This window comes from Meles meles, chromosome 20, assembly GCF_922984935.1.
Source record: "Meles meles chromosome 20, mMelMel3.1 paternal haplotype, whole genome shotgun sequence".
Taxonomy (NCBI): domain Eukaryota; kingdom Metazoa; phylum Chordata; class Mammalia; order Carnivora; family Mustelidae; genus Meles; species Meles meles.
The window spans coordinates 15,090,640-15,108,738 of NC_060085.1; the positions used below are offsets into that span (position 1 = coordinate 15,090,640).

The 18,099-nt window shown below is 54.6% G+C and overlaps 2 protein-coding genes across 4 annotated transcripts; both read right to left on the reverse strand.

Annotated features, from left to right (window-relative positions):
• Positions 1-3,756: 3,756 nt before the first annotated feature.
• HAPLN4 (hyaluronan and proteoglycan link protein 4) lies at positions 3,757-11,267 on the reverse strand. 2 transcript variants are annotated; one of them, XM_045991091.1, is made up of 5 exons: positions 10,316-11,267; positions 9,311-9,428; positions 8,654-9,016; positions 6,736-7,071; positions 3,757-6,310 (listed from the first exon to the last, which is right to left on the reverse strand). In XM_045991091.1, exons 1-5 carry the CDS (start codon positions 10,316-10,318, stop codon positions 5,919-5,921), a joined length of 1,212 nt encoding a protein of 403 aa, XP_045847047.1. In that variant the 5' UTR covers positions 10,319-11,267; the 3' UTR covers positions 3,757-5,918. The 2 variants fall into 2 exon arrangements, with proteins under 2 accessions (XP_045847047.1, XP_045847046.1); XM_045991090.1 differs by lacking the exon at positions 10,316-11,267 and having other exon boundaries at positions 9,311-9,650.
• Positions 11,268-11,393: 126 nt separating this feature from the next.
• Positions 11,394-18,099, reverse strand: TM6SF2 (transmembrane 6 superfamily member 2). Of its 2 annotated transcripts, XM_045991092.1 has the most exons (10): positions 17,925-18,099; positions 16,098-16,201; positions 15,576-15,673; positions 15,405-15,508; positions 14,918-15,000; positions 14,399-14,523; positions 14,100-14,201; positions 13,696-13,788; positions 12,882-13,001; positions 11,394-12,156 (listed from the first exon to the last, which is right to left on the reverse strand). In XM_045991092.1, the coding sequence occupies exons 1-10, from the start codon at positions 18,017-18,019 to the stop codon at positions 11,950-11,952; spliced, it is 1,131 nt and encodes a 376-aa protein (XP_045847048.1). In that variant the 5' UTR covers positions 18,020-18,099; the 3' UTR covers positions 11,394-11,949. The 2 variants fall into 2 exon arrangements, with proteins under 2 accessions (XP_045847048.1, XP_045847049.1); XM_045991093.1 differs by lacking the exon at positions 16,098-16,201 and having other exon boundaries at positions 17,925-18,079.

Sequence of the window (18,099 nt, forward strand, 5' to 3'; positions counted from 1 at the left end):
GTCTTGGAATGGAGCCCCACATTGGGCTCCTTGCTTGGGTTGGAGGGGGGAGCCTGCTTCTCCCTCTGCCTGCTGCTCTCCCTGCTTGTGCTCTCTCTTTCTGTCAAATAAATAAATAAAATACTTCTTTAAAAAAGATTGAAAAGTGGGGCACCTGGGTGGCTCAGTGGTTTAAGCCACTGCCTTCGGCTCAGGTCATGATCTCAGGGTCCTGGGATCGAGCCCCGCATCGGGCTCTCTGCTCAGTGGGGAGCCTGTTTCTCCCCCTCTCTCTGCCTGCCTCTCTGCCTACTTGAGACCTCTCTGTCAAATAAATAAATAAAATATATTTTTTAAAAAGATTGAAAAGAAAAAAAAAAAAAAAATAAAAAGATTGAAAAGAAAAAAAAAACAGTGGCAAAACCAAAACAAAACGAAAAGCAAAGCAAAACAAAAAACAAAGTCAAAAGGCAAATGCCAAACTTGGGAACAATTTTTCAAATCAGAGATAGAGGACTTAATACACAAAGAGCTCCTACAAACTAATGGGGAAAAAACCCTAATAATCCAATAGCCAAATAGGCAAAGTATATGAATAAAACGTTGACAGAAAAGGAAATACAGGGGCACCTGGGTGGCTCAGTGGGTTAGGGCCTCTGCGTTTGGCTCAGGTCATGATCTCAGGGTCCTGGGATTGAGCCCCACATTGAGCTCTCTGTTCAACGGGGAGCCTGCTTCCTCCACTCTCTCTCTCTCTCTGCCTGCCTCTCCGGCTGCTTGTAATCTCTGTCAAATAAATAAATTAAAACAAAAAAAGAAAGAAAAGGAAATACAGATGTTCTTAAACTGCAATGTATACTGAACAAAATAATACACATTTTGCAAGGACACCAGGATGAACAAAGAGCATATTTTTTAATATTTATTCATTTGACAGCGAGAGACACAGTGAGAAAGGGAACACAAGCAGGGGGAGTGGAAGAGGGAGAAGCAGGCTTCCCGCCAGGCAGGGGGCCCGATGCAGGGCTTGATCCCAGGACTCTGTGATTATGATCTGAGCTGAAGGCAGATGTTTAATGACTGAGCCACCCAGGCTCCCCAAGAAGAGCATATTTAAAAAGAGAATCAAATAAATCTAACAAGAGAGGGGACTTGCATTGATCAATAATGACAACACACCCAAACTGTGAATGATTTATGACTTCCTCACCCACCTGCACCTAAGGTCAACGTGGGAAATGTTTGCTCAGGCTCACACATAATAAAAGAATTGCAAGTGACAATCACAATGAGATTTTTTTTTTAACCTACCAAGTTGGCTAAAGAAAAAAGTGTTAACACACGATGCTGATTAGGATGTGTGGAAAGAGGCAGGTACATCTATTACTGGTGGGGTATAAGTTGGCCCCGCCTCTAAGAAGAGCTGGAGAGCGCTATCAAAATGGCAAGTTTCACTCCTTGATTAAACAACTTCTAATGTCATCCCCCATTTATGCTAGAATTTGTGTGAGGTGAGGCGGGTACTTATTAGTAACAGCAAAATAGGGAAATCTAAACATCCGCCATTATGAAACAGGCTACCAAATTATGGCGCATCCAAACAATGAATGCTCCGCCAAACTTCAAAAGAATGTGGGGGTGGGGGATCTTGATATGGTGATTGAAACTATCTCCAAAATAAAATACTAAGTAAAATGAGAGTGAAAAATAAGTAAATAAATAAATGAGGGTGACTTGAAAAGTATACGTGGCACATGGATGTTCATAGCAGCATTAGTCACAATCACCGAAAAGGTGGAAAAACCCAAATGTCCATTAACTGATGAATGAATAAACAGAACAGGGCATATACATGACACAAAATATTATTCAGCCATAAAAAGGAATGAAGTTTTGATACACATCACAACATGAGCCTCAGAAACATTATGCTGAGTGAAAGAAGCCAGACACAAAAGGAAACATAAGATTCCATTTATTTTTTTTTTTGTTTAGAGTGAGAGCAAGTGGCGGGGGGGAGGGGCAGAGGGAGAAAGAGAGAATCTCAAGCAGGCTCCACACCCAGCTTGGAGCCAATGCAGGGTTCCATACCACCACCCGAAAATACAATCAGAGCAGAGAATCAAGAGCCAAACAAAACAAAACAAACGAAAAAACAAAAAATCCTAAAGAGTGAGCCACCCAGGTGTCCCTATATGATTCTATTTATGTGAATCAAGAACAGGCAAAACTAGAGAGACAGAAAGTAGATAAGCAACTGCCAGGGCAGAGGGGAGAGGGAAGGAAAGAATGGGGGTGCGTTTGCTTAATGGGTATGGTGTTTCATTTGGGGATGATAAAAATGTCTTGGACCTAGATAGATAATCTCCAACAGTGTGAATTGTGTAAATGCCATTTGTGTAAAAATGGGGGAAAACAGGGGCGCCTGGGTGGCTCAGCGGGTTAAAGCCTCTGCCTTCGGCTCAGGTCAGGATCCCAGGGTCCTGGGATCGAGCCCCGCATCGGGCTCTCTGCTTGGCTGGGAGCCTGCTTACTCCTCTCTCTCTCTCTCTGCCTGCCTCTCTGCGTATTTGTAATCTCTATCTGTCAAAAAAATAAATCTTAAAAAAAAATGGGGGGAAACACATATGCATGTTTGCTTGAATGAACACAAAACATCTCTGGAAGGATTTGTAAGAAATTTTGGATGTCTCGTGACAGTGAACTGGGAGGTGTAGGATGGGAAAGAGCGATTTTTCGGAATATCTGGCGTCAGGAAGGTTTCTTTTCGGGTTGCCAACCCTTAGCTCTCCTTCAGGTGGGCCCTGGAGACCTCCACTCCAACAATGCAGCAACTCCAGCAGAACGAAGGTTCCCGTGGCCCAACTGGTTCAGCAAAATCCCAGGGACTCGGAGGCACGGTCCCCCGCCTCCTCCCCAAACCAATCAGGTTTTCCCAAGGAGGTGTGGCCAGCACTCATTGGCTGAACTAGAAGGGGGTGGTGTCAGTCCCTCCGACTCTCATTGTACCGGCGGTGGTTAGAAAGTTACATATTCACGGGAAAACTAGAACACTGGAACCACGGAAGGAAGAAAATATGCCAGCGGGGAGAAGGCGGGATTCTAGAAATCCCATGCCTCATGCCTGGAAATATGCCCCCTACCATTCCCCTAATCAAGGAAGCGAAGGCCCAGCTGGAGCCCAAGGCCGGCTAACCAAAGGGCTGGGCGCTCCCTTCACATGAGTGGTTTGAGTCTCTGGAAGTTCTGTCACGTCTGGTATGGAAGGATGAGAGGTAAGTTAACATCGACTATCTCACGTCTACAGCCTATCACGTTTACAGTTTCCTCTTCTCCCTTTGCTTGCATCCCAGAAACTTACAATGTTTCTCCGTCCACGATCCCTCCCACCCCCACCCCACCTCCGCACCAGGGAAAATTTGCAATCTCTCTGCCTTCCTGGTGCAAGAACTTTCCGTCCAGTTTTGCACACTTTGTGCCTGGGGGATTGAGAGGGACCACTTGGTGTGTTATCGACCCAGTCAGGCCAGGGCTGAAAGGGGCCAGACACATGGGGGGAGGGGATGATGCAAGGAAGAGAGAGAAGGCAGAATGAGGGAAGGCAGAGGGGGAGACATTGGGGAGTGAGGATGGTCCTGAGGAATGAGGCGGATGCCTCCCAACCAAATCACCACCACAGCCTCCCAGCTGGGAAACATTTTGTCCACCAAAGTGCATTTATGAAGCAATTACCCACCAGCTGTCCCATTTTCTCATTCACCCACAAACAAACAAACAAACAAACAAACACTTTTTTAATTGAGCCCCTGCTGTATGCTTTGCACTCACTGGGATCTCAGAACAGCTCTGGTACAGAGGAGGAAAACAGGCTTGTCACTTGGTCACACAGGCAGGATTCGAATTCGAGCCCACCGGATTCCCAAACTCACAGATGGGTTTCCTCAAGATGGATGTGACAATAAGGTGGTGAGGGAGGGGATCCAGGAAGTACCTCCGTGCTACTCCAAGGAAGACCTTGGAGCTGAGGTTTGCCATGGCTGGGGTGGCTTTGTTCATGGACCGTCTCTCCTGAGCTGGCTCTCAACACCAGGAGCGGGAGGGGTGTCTGGCTAACTTCTTAGCACAAATTGCCCTTTAGCCTGGAGCTCACTGTGGATTTTGAAGCTTAAAAACATTCCATCTCTGCTGGATCTCTAAGGAGTGGAATGTGAGGGCCGGGGACAGTTAGATGAGAGAGGAGCTCTGTGAGAATGGAGCTGTGGTCTCAGAAGGGAAGGGGGGAGCCCAGTGCTTGCACGGGATAAAGGGCCAGGCCTGCCAGAGTCATTTGGCTCATCTGTATGGCAGCAAAGCCAACACCTGGGGGTTGCAAGGGTGTCTCGTGCACTGTTGTCTGGGATAGAGTTAGCGTGCAAACGGAGGGTGTCCAGCAGCTCCAGAAGTCCAGCCATATCTAGGGATGCTGCCCGGGGGCTGGGCCTATCTCGTTAAGGGCAGACATGAAGCCCTAAGGGGTGCAGTTCCAGCCCCCAGTAAGAAGTTCCTGAGAGCTGAAGTGGGTTGTCATGGGGATTACGCTGGCAGTCTCTATGGTGATAGTTTGGTGGGGCGGGGCCCTGCCGACCTGGGAAAGCCTAGAGGGAAAGGTGTTCTGTGACCTCAGACACCAGAGTTTGGTCTCCATGGCAACGGCTATGGGTTTTAGCAGCTTGGAGGCAGAGTTTGGAGGGTGGCAAGAAGCTGGGGTGCACTGGGGCAGCCTATTCCCATGGTGAGAGCTGGAGAACTCAATGTTGGGTCACTCTTGGGACAGTTGGGGGAGGAAATGGTCTTCAGGCTGTTGGTAAGAATGGGGACATTCAGAAGTAGAGTTGTAGCTCTCTGGAATCCCAGAGGTGAGATGGGAAACGTGTGGTATCCATGGTTACAGCTGGAGGAGGCAGGCACTAGCTCCATGGGTGTGACTGATGAGGGAAGGGCTGTATGACTAGGTTACAGGTAGAAGTTGGGCTGGTCGCCTTGGTAACAATGGGAAGTGGGACAGCTCATCTCCATAGTGAGTGACATGGATCCTATGGATCCCTGGGCCCAGGGGATGGTCTCTTTGTTGACAGTTGGGAAAGAGGCCGTCCATCAGATGGGAGCGGGTTTTCTGCCTCCAGAGAGATACCTGAGGGCTGGGGCACGGCCACCAGTCATGCGAGCCAGCTGGGGCATATCATTCCGTTTTAGTGGTGACAGACAAGGCTTGTCTCCCCTGAAACTGGAAGGGTGGGGGTGTTCAGGGTGACCTGGGAACATGGCCTGTTATTCGGCAAACTTCAAGGGATTCACAGGGAAAGGCAGCAGAATGGGAATACCCAATTTCCAGGTCACCACAGGGTAGAGGACAGAAGCCCAGTTTCCATGTGACCATGGGGCATGATCACCTGGTGAACTCCGAGGTTTCTCTACGTGTGAGGGGGAGGAGGGTTCAGGGTCCAGATGACCATAAGGGAACAGTCTTCAGTCTCCAGGGAGATGCAGAGGGCCTGAGGCTACTCTCCAGATAATCCTGGGGGTCCAGCCTCCAGGAGACCGGGAAGGGGGGTGGTTCTTTCTGTTTTCAAGTAACCTCGGGAGGCGTGGCCAATCTTCAGGAGACCTCAAGGTTTGTTGTCCTCCAGGGGTCTTCAGGGGACATGGCCCATCTCCTGGGGAAGTCGAGGGAGGAGGGAGATCCACTGTCCAGGAGAGGTGGGGGCTTGATCAGTCTCCCGGAACTGGCAGTCTATGAGGACCCCAGGAAGGGCAGCCAGGGTTCAAAGACCACAGGAGACCTGGTCAGCCTGCAGGGTCCCGCAGGGGGCGTGGTCAGTCTCCAGTCACGTGGTCTGTTTCGAAGAGACCGCAGAGCACTCGGCCAGCCGCCGAGCACCCAAACCAACTGCGCCCGGGGCCTAGACGCGCAGCGGGGTCCAAGCGGCCGGGTCGCGCGCGCCTCCGGCCCAGCCGCCGCCTCCGGCCCAGCCCCAGCCCCAGCCGCCGGGTGCGGGGTCCGGCGCGCCGGGTGCACGGTAGCAGTAGACGCCAAAGAGCCGGCGCGTGGCGTCGGGGAAGCCCAGGCTGCGAACGCCGGGCCGGCGCCCGCCGCAGCGCGCGCGCGGATTCACGATGGGGTAGCGCGCGCTCCCGTCGGCCAGCCAGCCCGCGGTGCAGCGGTCCAGCAGCTGCAGCTTCCACGCAGCGAACAGCTGTCCCACCTTGGCCACGGCCGCGCCGCGCGCCGCGCACGCACGCGCTGCTCCCGAGAAGGGCACAGGCCGCAGCGGCTTCAGGAAGAACACACGTCCTGCAGTGGAGTGGGGGAGAGTGGTTAAGGCCACTCCCGGGATCTGGCCTCCTCCGGGTTCAGAACGCTTCCCACCCCCCACGTGCCTGCAACCCAGGACCCCAGCCACAGGATTCAGGAACACCCTCTCTCGTGCAGTCCTGGACCCCAGCCATGTCGAGGGTAGTGTTGGTGCCAGGCGATGCGTGATTGCTGCGCCATGGCAGTCCGGGGGTGGGGTATCCTGGTCTGGACCCCCGAGGACCAGAGTAGATAGACGGGCTAAGAGGAGGACCAGAGTAGATAGACGGGCTAAGAGAGGGTGGGAGAGACTGAGAGGGAGGGGGACTGGGGAGAGGGTTCTATGGGGGCGGGGCCTCACCGGCGGGGCGGACCCCGAGCCTGTGGAGGGCGGGGTCTCCTTCCTAGGGGCGGGGCCTACACACCGGGGAGGTTGGAGGTGAAGCAGAAGGCGTCGTAGCGTTCTTCGGCATTGTGGCGGTAGCCGTAGTTGCGCACGCCCCCGGAGGCGGTGCCGCCGCCGGTCCCGGCGTTCCCGGCTCCGCCCAGGCCGCCGCAGGGCTCCCGGGGATGGCTCACCGGGTACTGCACGGACCCGTCGCGCAGCCAGCCTGCATTGCACCAGTCCAGGCCATCGCGCCAGGCCGCGTGCAGCTGTTCTGCCGACGCCAGGATGCCGTCCTGCTCAGCGCAGGCACGCTGCGCCTCCGTGAAGGTCAGTTTGTAGCGGCCTCCACGGGGGTGGTAAGGGAAGACAACTCCTAGGAGGACGTACATAGGGGGTTCAGCTGGGGAATCCCAGCCCACCCCTACCCGCCTAACGTTTGGGGTGCTGCGTGACTCTTAAACCTAGACTTTCCACTCCATCCCTCACTCTGGACGCAGACCTGACCACGCTATTCCCAACCTCACAACCCCTTGTGATTCCCTTTGCCTTAAGTCTGGGATTCATTTGCCCCTCCCTCTTAAGATATTTAATCTTATCCATTCCCTTTCCACCACGGGAGATCTGTTTATGTACTTTCCATTTCTTCCATCTGCTGAACTCCTATTCATCCTTCAAAACCCAGCCCCCACAACCCTTCTCCTTTCAGTCTTCACTGCTTCTGACATTCCCCCAGCACTGGGAGCTTCACGCTGGTCAAGCCCTGAGCTGATGGAGCTGGGAATGTTTGTGTCCAGTGCTGACTCCTCCACAGGTAGCCCCTGAAAGTATGACCTTGGGCAAAAGACCTCTTTGATCCCCAGCATCGTCCAGGGCAGTCCCACTGGTTTCTCTTCCACCTTCAGTTCTTATAACTTGCCCTCATTGGACCCACAGTCAACTCAGTTCAGCAGCATTGTGTGTGTGTGTGTGTGTGTGTGTGTTTGAGAGGCAGACCTTGGAGGGGCAGATGAATCTTTCAGCAGACACAGGGAGGAGCAAACAGGGGCCAAGAGAACACCTGACGCCTAAAGACCGAGGCTTGAGTCCTAACTACGTCACTCACATGTACCTCGAGCAAGGTCTAACCTCTCTGAGCGTGTTGCTCATTTCCTGGTAATAGCCCCTCCCTCAAAGTTTTTGGGAAAATTAAACAAGAGATTTGTTTACTTTGGACAATAAGGAAACCTGCTGCTATTATTGCTGTTATTTGCTGTTGTTGGGAGGTACAACAAGTGAGGGCTCTGAAATCTCTCCTAGAATCTTCTCAGGTGGACTGAGAAAAGCAAAAGACAGGTGGGAGAGAATTTTTCAGGTAGAAACCCTACCTCCCAGTTCCATAGTCAGCCAATCAGAGCATCCCATCTCCCAGTCACAGTAATTGGTTTGTGGATGGGCACATGACTCAACCTGGGCCAATGAGGGACAACTCTGGGACTCCAGCTAGCACTGCGAGGAAATTTATTGCCAAGTTGGAGGACGGAAGCCTGGCACTACTTTTTGGATCCATCGGGGGAAACCTGCCTGAAGAAAGCCCACTTAGGGAAAGAGAACTGAGGGAGGAATTCCTGACATGGTATGAGAGGATGTCCCTGGATCGCATCTCAGCTCCAAGGGTTTCCCAAAGTCTGTACTATTGACATTTTAGACTAGTTCCTTCTTTGCTGTGGAGGGCTGTTCTGTGCATTGTAGGATGTACTGCAGCCTCCCTGCCCTCTGCCCACTAGATGCCCTCAGCAACCCATTTCTAGACATGGCTAATGTCCTTGGAGAGCAAATTCACCTCAGATCAGAACCATTACCCTACCCTACCAAGCCTCAAATTCTTTTAGGCCAGCTTGATTTGGTTTCTGTCCTTTGCAATATTTCCCCCTCTTCTCTCTTAGAAACATGCTTTATTCCGTCCACAAGCTGGTTACCTTCCAGGTCTAGCTTGACCATGCCAGTGTCATCCTCCAGCTCATTGGTGACCTCGCATTCATAGCGCCCATAATCCTGCAGTGTAACGTTTCGGAGAACCAGGGAGGCATCCCCGGGTCCATCGCCCTGCAGCTCGGCACGCCCACGGTAGCTGCCAAATGCTCGGTGCTGGGGGCCCAGGGCCACGAAGACGTCAGCAAAGGCCAGTGGGTCCACCACCTTGGTCCACTTGAGACGGACGCCGTCGTGGTCGTGGGCAGCTGCCTCATAGTGGTAGCGGCAGGGCAAGACGATGGTGCCACCCCTGTGACTGACCACCTGCCCAGGCGCCGTCTGCACCACCACGGAGCCCGACTCACCCTCTGCGGGAGGGCCAAGCAGGGTTCAGGAAAGGTCCCAGGGGGCGGGGTGGGGAACGGGGAAGGGGATCCCACGAAAGTGTTGTGGGAAGAAGGCTTGGGCGCAGGTCAGGGGATCGTAAGGTTAAAGGAGATCAGGAAAGGGAACTGCGACTCAGAGAGGGAGGGGCGAGTGTGGGGGGCTGTGACCGCAAGGAACACTCCATGCCCTACCCCCTATATCCTCCCTGCATCCAGACAATCATATTGGGCCACTGCTCCTGCGGGGCAAGACCGGTTTCCGCTATCCAGACTCACCGAGCACGTGCACGACCTTCTTGCGTCCGCGCTGCGCCCCTGCGAGGGCCGTGAGCAGCAGGACTCCCCAGGCCGCTGCCCAGAGTGCGCCGGGACCGAGGGCCGCCCGAGCACACACCTGGGAACACAGGGTACTCAGTCCAGCCTCCTGGACTTTGCCTGTCGTAGGACTAGCCCCCCGACCTTCCTTCCCCACGGCCAGGACTTCTCGCATGCCCAGGTCCCCACCAGGCCAGGGTCCCAGGGGACTCTCTCAAGGAGAAGGCTAGCAGACCTTCCCAGCCCTCACCCCCTGTCCCCCGCACTCTCCCCGGACTTCACACTCTAGCTCCTACGCAAAGCCCATGCCCCTGGGCTCACCTGCGCTCAGTCCAGCGCCTGCAATCCGCCAGATCCCCTAACCCCAACACCGGCAGCTCCGAGCTCCGCCCCCTTCTCAGGCCTTGGTCGGGATCCGGAGGAGGGGGGGGAGGAGCTGGAGCCGCGGTAGCGGCAAGGTTATCTGTGCGCCAGGAGACTGCAGCAAACCGGCCGGGGTGTGCGGGCGGCGGGGGGAGGCGGTCAGACGCGAGGGGTAGAGCCACAGAGATGTAGAGACTCGGGGAGAGGGCGAGGAAAGGGAAAGAGACAGAAAACCAGGGAGAGATGGGGGTGGAGAGGTAGAGACTCAGAGAAGGGTATGGAAAGATGGAGAGACAGACTGAAAGGGAGAGAGCAAAGAGAGCAAGAGGGGAAAAGAGAAAGAAGAGGGGGCTTGGAGGTAGGGAGAGACGGAGACTCAGAGGAAAAGAAAAGGGACCAAGGAAGACAAAAAGAGGGAGAGAAAAGTAGGGAGAGGCAGAGTTCGAGAAACAGAGATACAAGAGGGTGAGAGACGGAAGGGATGGGAGAGACAGAGCGGAGAGAGACTGAGAAGAGGAACCCGGAGGGACGTAGATTAAGACACGGAGCGAGACAGAATCCCAAAGAGGGACCTATCGGGACCCGCGCCCGCGCTCCACTCACCATCTTGCCCGTGCGGCCCCCGCCGAGCGGCCCCTACGCGCCGGGACTGCGCTCCCCGCACACCTAGGAAGGACTGGGCCAGTCCCTTCGGGCAGCGCAATCCCGGCGTCTGCCTGCAAGGGGAGGAGGGAGGCGGATGGGGGTGCGGGGAGGAGCTTTAAAGGCGACGCAGCGACGCGCGCTCAGCGAAGAAACCCGGGCGCGGGCGGAGGAAGGACAGCACTGGACAGTGAATGCAGGACCACGTCGCTGATTCTGCTGGCTGATCTTGGGCGGGCAGAGGAACCTCGGGGCGTCAGTTTAACTCTAAGATGCAGGAGGGGGTACCTGACGGTCTTCCATCTAGGATGCCCACGGTGAGCCAGAGGTCTGAGTAACCTGGGAAAGGGGCTTGGCTTGCACGTTACAGTTTTCCCATTTGTCACTTGATGGCCATCGCCGTGTCCTGGGCTCTGACACCCAAAGGTGCTCACTCTGCGGGGTGGGGCCCCACAATTGTCGCACACTCTGCAGAGGGAAACTGCAGCAAGTCCAAATCTGTGCCTCTCACCTGCTGCAGGACCTTGGAAGAGAGGCTTGGTCTCTCTGAGCCTCAGTTTCCACCTCTGGGAAATGGGAGTGCTGGTTCTTTGGTGAAGAGCCAATGGTTAGACATATGATAGGGGACTAATAAATGTCAACAGGAGTGGGAGCAGGGGAGACTGATCAAGCCTCTGACCCACTCTGCGGCTGAGTCATGCCCAAACCTGGCCCTTCACTCAAGTTCAAAAATCCAATCAGGAAAAGAAAATGTGCCTTTCCCCCAACCCCTTGGCAGTTTCCTCAGCCTCAGTTTCCCCAAAATATGAGCCAACCATACAGTAGAGGCAGGGTTATAGGGCCCATGGTTGCATAGGCTAGGCTGGCACGGGGTCCTGGAGCTCAGATGCATCTAGGAGCCATGACCTCCAACCAGGACCTTGACTGCCTACAGGCTCAGTTTCCCCATCTGGAATATAGGGTGAGATCCAGCATGTAGCACTTGAGTTTGGCCCTTGGTGATGGTATATGGTAGGTGCTTAATAACTGTACCACACCATCATTTATTATAATTTATTGTCAGAGCTTGGATTTGGGATGTTTCTCTCCTGATCGTGACCTCAGACAGGTCTTTGGACCTCTCTGAGCCTCCGTTTTTCCCATGTGGAAGATGGAGCTGTACACACCAACCAGAGGCAGACTTCTGCTAGCCAGTACCTCCAGCTCCGATGGTCATGCTGGCAGTGATGGTAGGCTCCCAGGGAGTCTGAGAAGTAATCCCTCGCCTCTGAATCCTGAAACACTCAAGCAGCAGCAATACTGGGGCTTTAAAAGTTTTTTTTTTGTTTTGTTTTGTTTTTGGGTTTTTTTTTTTAACTAAAAGGATCCATGTGAGTATGATGGGTAAACTCTGGCATAGAGCAGTCTGTGTGGGATTGGAATGCCGTGACAGCGGAGGGTCCCTGGGTGTCCCACCCCATGCGTTGGGCTGATACACCATAGCCAGGACCAAAGACACCTGGAAATATACTTCCTGCTTCTAAGAGACCCAGCCCACCCTTCCCGGGGCAGGGTTCTTTGGGCATGAAAACAGAGTCGTGGGGAGTCCCCAGCTCTCAGTCCTCCTTCTTGTGGTGGGCCAGGGGCCTAGGGGGCGGGTGCAGGAAGAAGGCAGGCCGCCACAGGCAGCGGAAGGCCAGCAGCTGGGGACCCAGCGCGTACAGCAGGTTGCTCCCGAAGAAACAGGCCCAGGCGTCATCAGGCACGCGATAGGTGAAGGGCGTGCGCACGTGCATGGAGGCCCCCATGTGCGAGAACTGTGCCTAGTGGTCACACAAGGAGGTGTAGGTCAGGGATCAGGAGAGAATAAGGCCCAGCATCCCTAATATCCCACCCTAGGGAGCCCAGAGAGTCCCTGTCCCTCTCACTGGCTGCTGACCTGTCTCCCCTCTCTAGTCCATCTGTCTGCCTCTAAATAACACTGTCACATTTACTGTGCCCTTGTCCATCTGTCTGTGAGCCTCTTCCCAGCTGTCTAACCGGAACTATCTTCATTCTTTCTGTGGGGCCCGCCCTGTTTCCCATCTCCTTGACATGGGTCCAGCTTCTCCTCCTGCTCTTCCCTACCCCAGGTAGACTCTTGTGCCTCTGACTCTCTCTCTGTGTTGTGGCTGTGCTAAACCACCATTCCCCTCTGTGTCTTTATGCTGTTCCCATTCCTGCAATGCTCTTCCTTGCCTAGAGAACTCATACCCATACATCAAAGCCCAGCTCCTAGGCTCACTCTCCTAGGCAATCTTCCCCTTCTGCAATTGCTCTCAGCTGCTAGTCTTGCCTCTCCCCAGTTCTGACCCCATGGGGTTGGGAGTGTTAGTATTAGGTCCTTTCTCCCCAAGACCAGGGAATCCTAAGGTACGAAGCTGGGACTGGGGCCTCTTAGAGGCTCAGCAACCCCCCTGCTCAGGGAGAGCATGAAAGGAAACTGATGGGGAGGCAGAAACTTTCTTCCCTACAGACCCCACCCCTCTGCCCCCACATTCCGCCACACCTGGCCAACAGCTCCAGCAAACACCAAGGCCCAGTCAGGCAGCCAAGAGCAGCCAGGGAAGATGAGGCCGTAGGCAGCCAGGCCATAGAAGGGCAGCACGTAGAACATGTACACCAGCATCTGAGGGGGACACAACCCATAGGATGAGCAGTAGCTGCCTCCCTGAGCCCCCTGAGGCGGAGGCCCCCAGGGAGGATCTGGCCAGCCTCAGACACTGCCCAGGATTGGGGGGGGGGGCTCTCTGAACATCGCAACCCTGTGCACACTGCTCCTCGATTTCCCTCGACCCATCCCCAGCCCTGGCCACATGCACACACACATACTGAGCCCACCCATGTTACTCTAGAAGTGGCATATGACCCAGGCCTGGCCAACTGGACCACTCCAGGCCCCCTGGCCATAATGATCAGCGACAGGATGCACCTGTTATTCAGCGATGATGGCACGCAGGCCAATCAGAGACTGTCTGAGATTTGTGCTTAAGCTCTGGAGAAATAATCGCTCACATTCCTCTGGGGTGGCTAAGTAGGGCAGATGGAGGCCTGCTGCTGCCCAAGGCTATCTCTGCAATCCCACAAAGTGACTACCTGGGCGTGGAGACCATGCAAAGAAAACAGAGCCCTGAGACAGAGTTATCCTCGGCGCCTAGATCCAGCCATACTTGAAGACCATATCTGTCTTCATTGGAAGACAGACATTTTTGGGAGGACAACAGATTGACTTTTGTGTTTCTGGTACCTGCTTCCAAGAGGGCTTGCTAGACCTCTACCCCTGGCAGAACCATATGGTCCTCTCTTCCCATCTGTCCTCTCACCTGCACCTTCGGATAGGCCACAGGGTCCCGTAGGTATGGCTCGTACTGATAGATGTAGACAAAGCAGGCATCTGTGGGGCAGTCGAGCACCACCTGGAGCAGACAGACAAACCAACAACCCACCTCAAATATTTTTCCCACAAGAAGCCTTCTCCACCCTCCCAGGTGGGTCCCCTACCCCTTGCTCTGGCCTCCCCTAGCCTTGGTTCTTTCACTTTGGCTGGGAAGGTTACAGGGAATGGGGCTTTGTCATGGACAGACATGGATCAGACTGGATGAAGAACTTCCCGGATGGTCAGACAGGCGAGCAGTGGCCTTTTTGCTTTGGTTAAAGGAAGATGATTGGTGGGGACAGGAAAGGGAGCTGGGGCAGAAGAAAAGTAGGCTGACCACTGCAGACTCACCAGGCCCCGAAAGAGGGTGAAGAACCCGGCGAGGGTGAGGTATATGACAAGGGCCAAGTCTACTGGACGTCGCAGGATACTCTTGCTTTGTTCCTCCCGTATCTGCCCCATGGGAGAGAGACAGCGTGAGAAGTCTGGTATCCAACAGGCACTCGATAAAGGCTCATCCCTTCTTTCCTAATGGCCAAGGAGATCCTTCCAAAGAGGTAATGTTTTTGACCAGAAGCAATTCTAATGGGGGTCAGGGAGAGCATTCAGGCACGTTGGCACAACGAACTGTCCGGGGGCAAGGCACTTACCACATTGGGGGCATAGCAGGTTGGTGCCCGGGCCTGTTTGAAGACCCTCACACCAGCCCAGCATGGGACTAGCACGTAGGGGATGGCAAGGAAGAAGGCAGGTCTGATCTCTGAGCTGTATTTACCTGTCATGGTAGGAGAGAGGGGGTGTCACTCAGGGACGATCCCCCAGGCCTGGCCAGACCCATAGGTGAGTCACACCAGAATCTCTGGTTGGAAGCAGTAATTCATAAATGCAGTCCTTTTTCAAGCTCCAACACCTCTGGCTCCCCAGTGCTCATCAGATGGTGTCCAGACCCCTCAGCCTGGCCTACCTCGATTTATTTTCTGGATATGGCTTCTTTCTCTCAGCTGTTCTTTGCTTCTCCTGAATACACCTTGTGTATCTCTCTAGCTCAGCCATCCCCACACACTGGGCTGCCTCTCCCCTCTACTTCCCAAGACCTACCTATGAACCTTCTAGGTGCAGGACAGTAACCCAGCCTGAGGAGGCGGGATCCTTCAAAGCCAAGTCCTTACCAAGGATGTTTCCTGGGAGGAACACCAAGACACTCATGACGAAAGATCCCAGCCAATATAGTCCAAGGTTCCTGTATCTCTTCCTGTGGTGGAGGGGTGACCAACAGATGCCCGTTCCTGTCTCAGAGCCCTAGCCAGGGCCCAGGGTCCACCCTTGGCTCTCCCCAGCTCCCCAGCTCTCATTTTTGTCCAGGACAGAAGGGACAACAGGGAAGTGAATGAGGGACTGAACAGATTGTCTGTCCAAGGACAGAAATGGTTGCTTAGGCACAAGGGTGTACAAGAGAAGAGAGCTGACTACCACTTACACCTTGGCATTCTGGAACCTTCTTCGGGCTACTCCTGCCTGGAGCCCTAAGAGGACTCATGATTTCCCCTACAGACACTGCTGACTGCATCCAAACTTGGGACCCCACCTGAGGATTTGATCTCCAGGGTCCAGGTGCCACACCACCCCCACCCCAAATTCTAACCCTGCCCCATGCACCTTCTGCGGATGGCACCAGCCATGGCCAAGTAGAGGAGGTAGTGAACCGTGCCGTCCCAGTAGCAGATGAAGACTCCGTGTGCGGTGCGCAAATATGGCTCTCCCTGCCAGGGCAGATCAGGGCTCAGCTGGGCCGCAGGGCAGGAGGCAACCCAGGCGAACCCTACGTACCTCCTTAGTAAAGAATTCCATGAAGCCCCCCGCGTAGCCATCTTCCTGGAGAGCAATGAGGAGATCCACCACCGAGGTGAAGGAGAAGACGGCGAACACTGCGGGGAGAGTGTGCGGAGCCTGTCCAGGATGTGGGCGGGGCCTGAGGCCACTAGTCTGGGACCCAGAGTCCAGGCAAGGAACCACACCCAATTGCTCCCAGTTGCCCCTTCACAGGTCACATGACCCACAGCCCTGTTGAGGAGGCACACTCCTGCCTTTGGGAGGCCTCAGGCTGAGAAGGCACTGACCCTGCCCTGAGGAAATCCCAAAGTGATGAGGAAGTATGGTCTTTCAGGGGCTCCCAGTCTGATGGAAGAGACAGTCCTGCTCTCAGGAGCCCCAGGTCTGAAGGGGGAGGCCCTTTGAGGTTCCCCAACCAATGTGGTTTCTCCAGTGTCTTTGAGGTTCTCCAGCCTGAGGGGAGCCCTTCAAGGGGATGGAGGAGGCCCCCGCTCACACAGTTCCCTCTGACTGACTCACCAGCATAGAGTGGGTCATAGTAGATCTCGCCAGGGGACAAACTGTAGATAGCCACAAAAAGCAGGCCCAGGATCAGGGCACTCATCAATGCCAGCCCCAGGGGGCTGTGGAGAGGGAAAACAAGTCAGAGAGGCCAGGCTCAATGCTGAGGCCCACCCACCCTGGTGAGGGCAAAAGCAGATTCCAGGATGCTCCAGATGTTGAGACTGCGGTGTCTTTCCATCCAGGAATCTCGTTCCCTGCAACTGCTCTTTTCCATCACTAGGCTGTTACCTGAGCTGTTTCTCCCTCCTGGGACCTCCTTCTAGAAGTCTCTTCCACTTGGCAAACTCCTGCTCTTACTTTGTGGCCTATCTTTCATGGCTTCTCCTCCAGGAAGCCCTCCCTGACTCCTTAGAAAGAATCATTGCCCTACTTAGGCCAAGTACAGAGAGTGCATCAGTCAACTCTTTCTGACTATACAATCCATCCCATGTTCAACTCAATTTGCTCTCAGTCATTCAACACCACCAAGCCCCTCTGTAGCCAGACCCACCTCCCAAGCGTACAAGGTCTCTAGTGCTCAACCCTGTACACCTCACTTTCTGAAGCTCCTGACTCCTCCCAGCTGAAGTCCAAATGCTTATGTCAACCACACCACACCCCTGCCCTGATCTGTCCCATCAACCAGATACGACAGGTCAACCAGTTGCATAGATAAGAAATAGAAGTCAGGTTGGAAGCCTCCAACAACAGGTGGGCAGAGTGGGTGGGTGGGAAAGCTATCCAGGGTCCCACACTCCCCTACATGTTCTCCAGGCTACTTCTTTCTCATGGACCTCTCTGACACCTAAGATTCCCATCCTGGTCCCATCTGACCAACAATGACAATTATAGTAATCAGATAAGACTATACAAGTCTTTGCATACAATTTATAATTCTTAACTCTACCTATGAGTCAAGGTCGAGGATTCTGTTCACTATACATTGAAGAAACTCAGGCTCCCAGAAGCAACCTGACTTACCCAGGATCCAGGGGGAATGGAGCCAGGAATTTGTACCCAAGGAGCCAACCCCACAGTCAAGACTCTCTCTACTCCATGTCTTGAGTGGAGCTAGGTTTGGGAGTATGAGGGGCCTACAGATGCCCAGTACCCAGTGGCAGGATCCACAGGACTGGGGTCTAGGGTTAGGAGGCAAGGGAGGTCACAGCATGTAGGCGAAACTGAGGCTAAAGACAGGGTGGGCCAAACCTTAGCAGAATAAAGTCTCAGGCCTGAGACAGGCAATGGAGGGGCGAAACTGAGGCTAAAGACAGGGTGGGCCAAACCTTAGCAGAATAAAGTCTCAGGCCTGAGACAGGCAATGGAGGGGCTATCTGCAAGGGGGGGGTAGAACAGAACGCGAGTCCGAGTGTGCCTGTGTCAAGAGCTGGGTCATCAGGCCCTTATCTGGGGCGATACTTTGACCTTTGGTAACTTTGGAGCTGGGCACATCCCTGGGAAACTCCAGAAACCCTCCAAAACTCTGTCCTGTGTGTGTGTGGGGGGGGGGGGCGGCGGCTCTCCTTCTCAACCTTTCTCCTCAAACCCTAAACGTCTCCGGAGCGACTCTACCCCCACCACGCAGCCCGCTGGCCGGCAGAAAGGGGACTTCAGGTTGGATGGGGCTGGGGTAGTTCCGGCCTAGGTCCCTTCCTCCCGGCGGGAGCTGCGCAGGGGCTCCGGGTTCCGGGCTCCGGGCAGCCAGGATCGCCGCCCGCGCATCGTCCCTCCCAACCACTGCCGATCCGGCCCCGCAGCCCGGCCCCCCTCCCGGAGGCTGGCCTGGCCCCTCCCCTCACGCACTGCGAGAGCGCCGAGACATGGTTGAGCGCGTAGGACAAGGGGAGGGCGCCGAGCGACAGAGCCGCGATCTTGCCGGCCAGCGGCGGGATGTCCATAGTGGCGGCGCCGGGACCCCGGCTCGGTCGCCGCGCGGCCTCCAGGGCAATAGATTCTTCTGAGGCCGCGAGTCTGGGTT

Excerpts from the sequence above, each read along its gene's own strand:
- HAPLN4 (XM_045991090.1), bottom strand. The coding sequence starts at position 9,524 with ATGCGAGAAGTCCTGGCCGTGGGGAAGGAAGGTCGGGGGGCTAGTCCT. Across the intron at positions 9,017-9,310 it reads GAAGGTCGTGCACGTGCTCG|AGGGTGAGTCGGGCTCCGTG; the intron begins GTGAGTCTGGAT and ends GCCCTCCCGCAG. Across the intron at positions 7,072-8,653 it reads GGTCAAGCTAGACCTGGAAG|GAGTTGTCTTCCCTTACCAC; the intron begins GTAACCAGCTTG and ends ACGTCCTCCTAG.
- TM6SF2 (XM_045991092.1), bottom strand. The coding sequence starts at position 18,019 with ATGGACATCCCGCCGCTGGCCGGCAAGATCGCGGCTCTGTCGCTCGGC. Across the intron at positions 13,789-14,099 it reads TCACCCTCTTTCGGGGCCTG|GTGGTGCTCGACTGCCCCAC; the intron begins GTGAGTCTGCAG and ends TGTCTGCTCCAG. Across the intron at positions 13,002-13,695 it reads TGGCCTATCCGAAGGTGCAG|ATGCTGGTGTACATGTTCTA; the intron begins GTGAGAGGACAG and ends TGTCCCCCTCAG.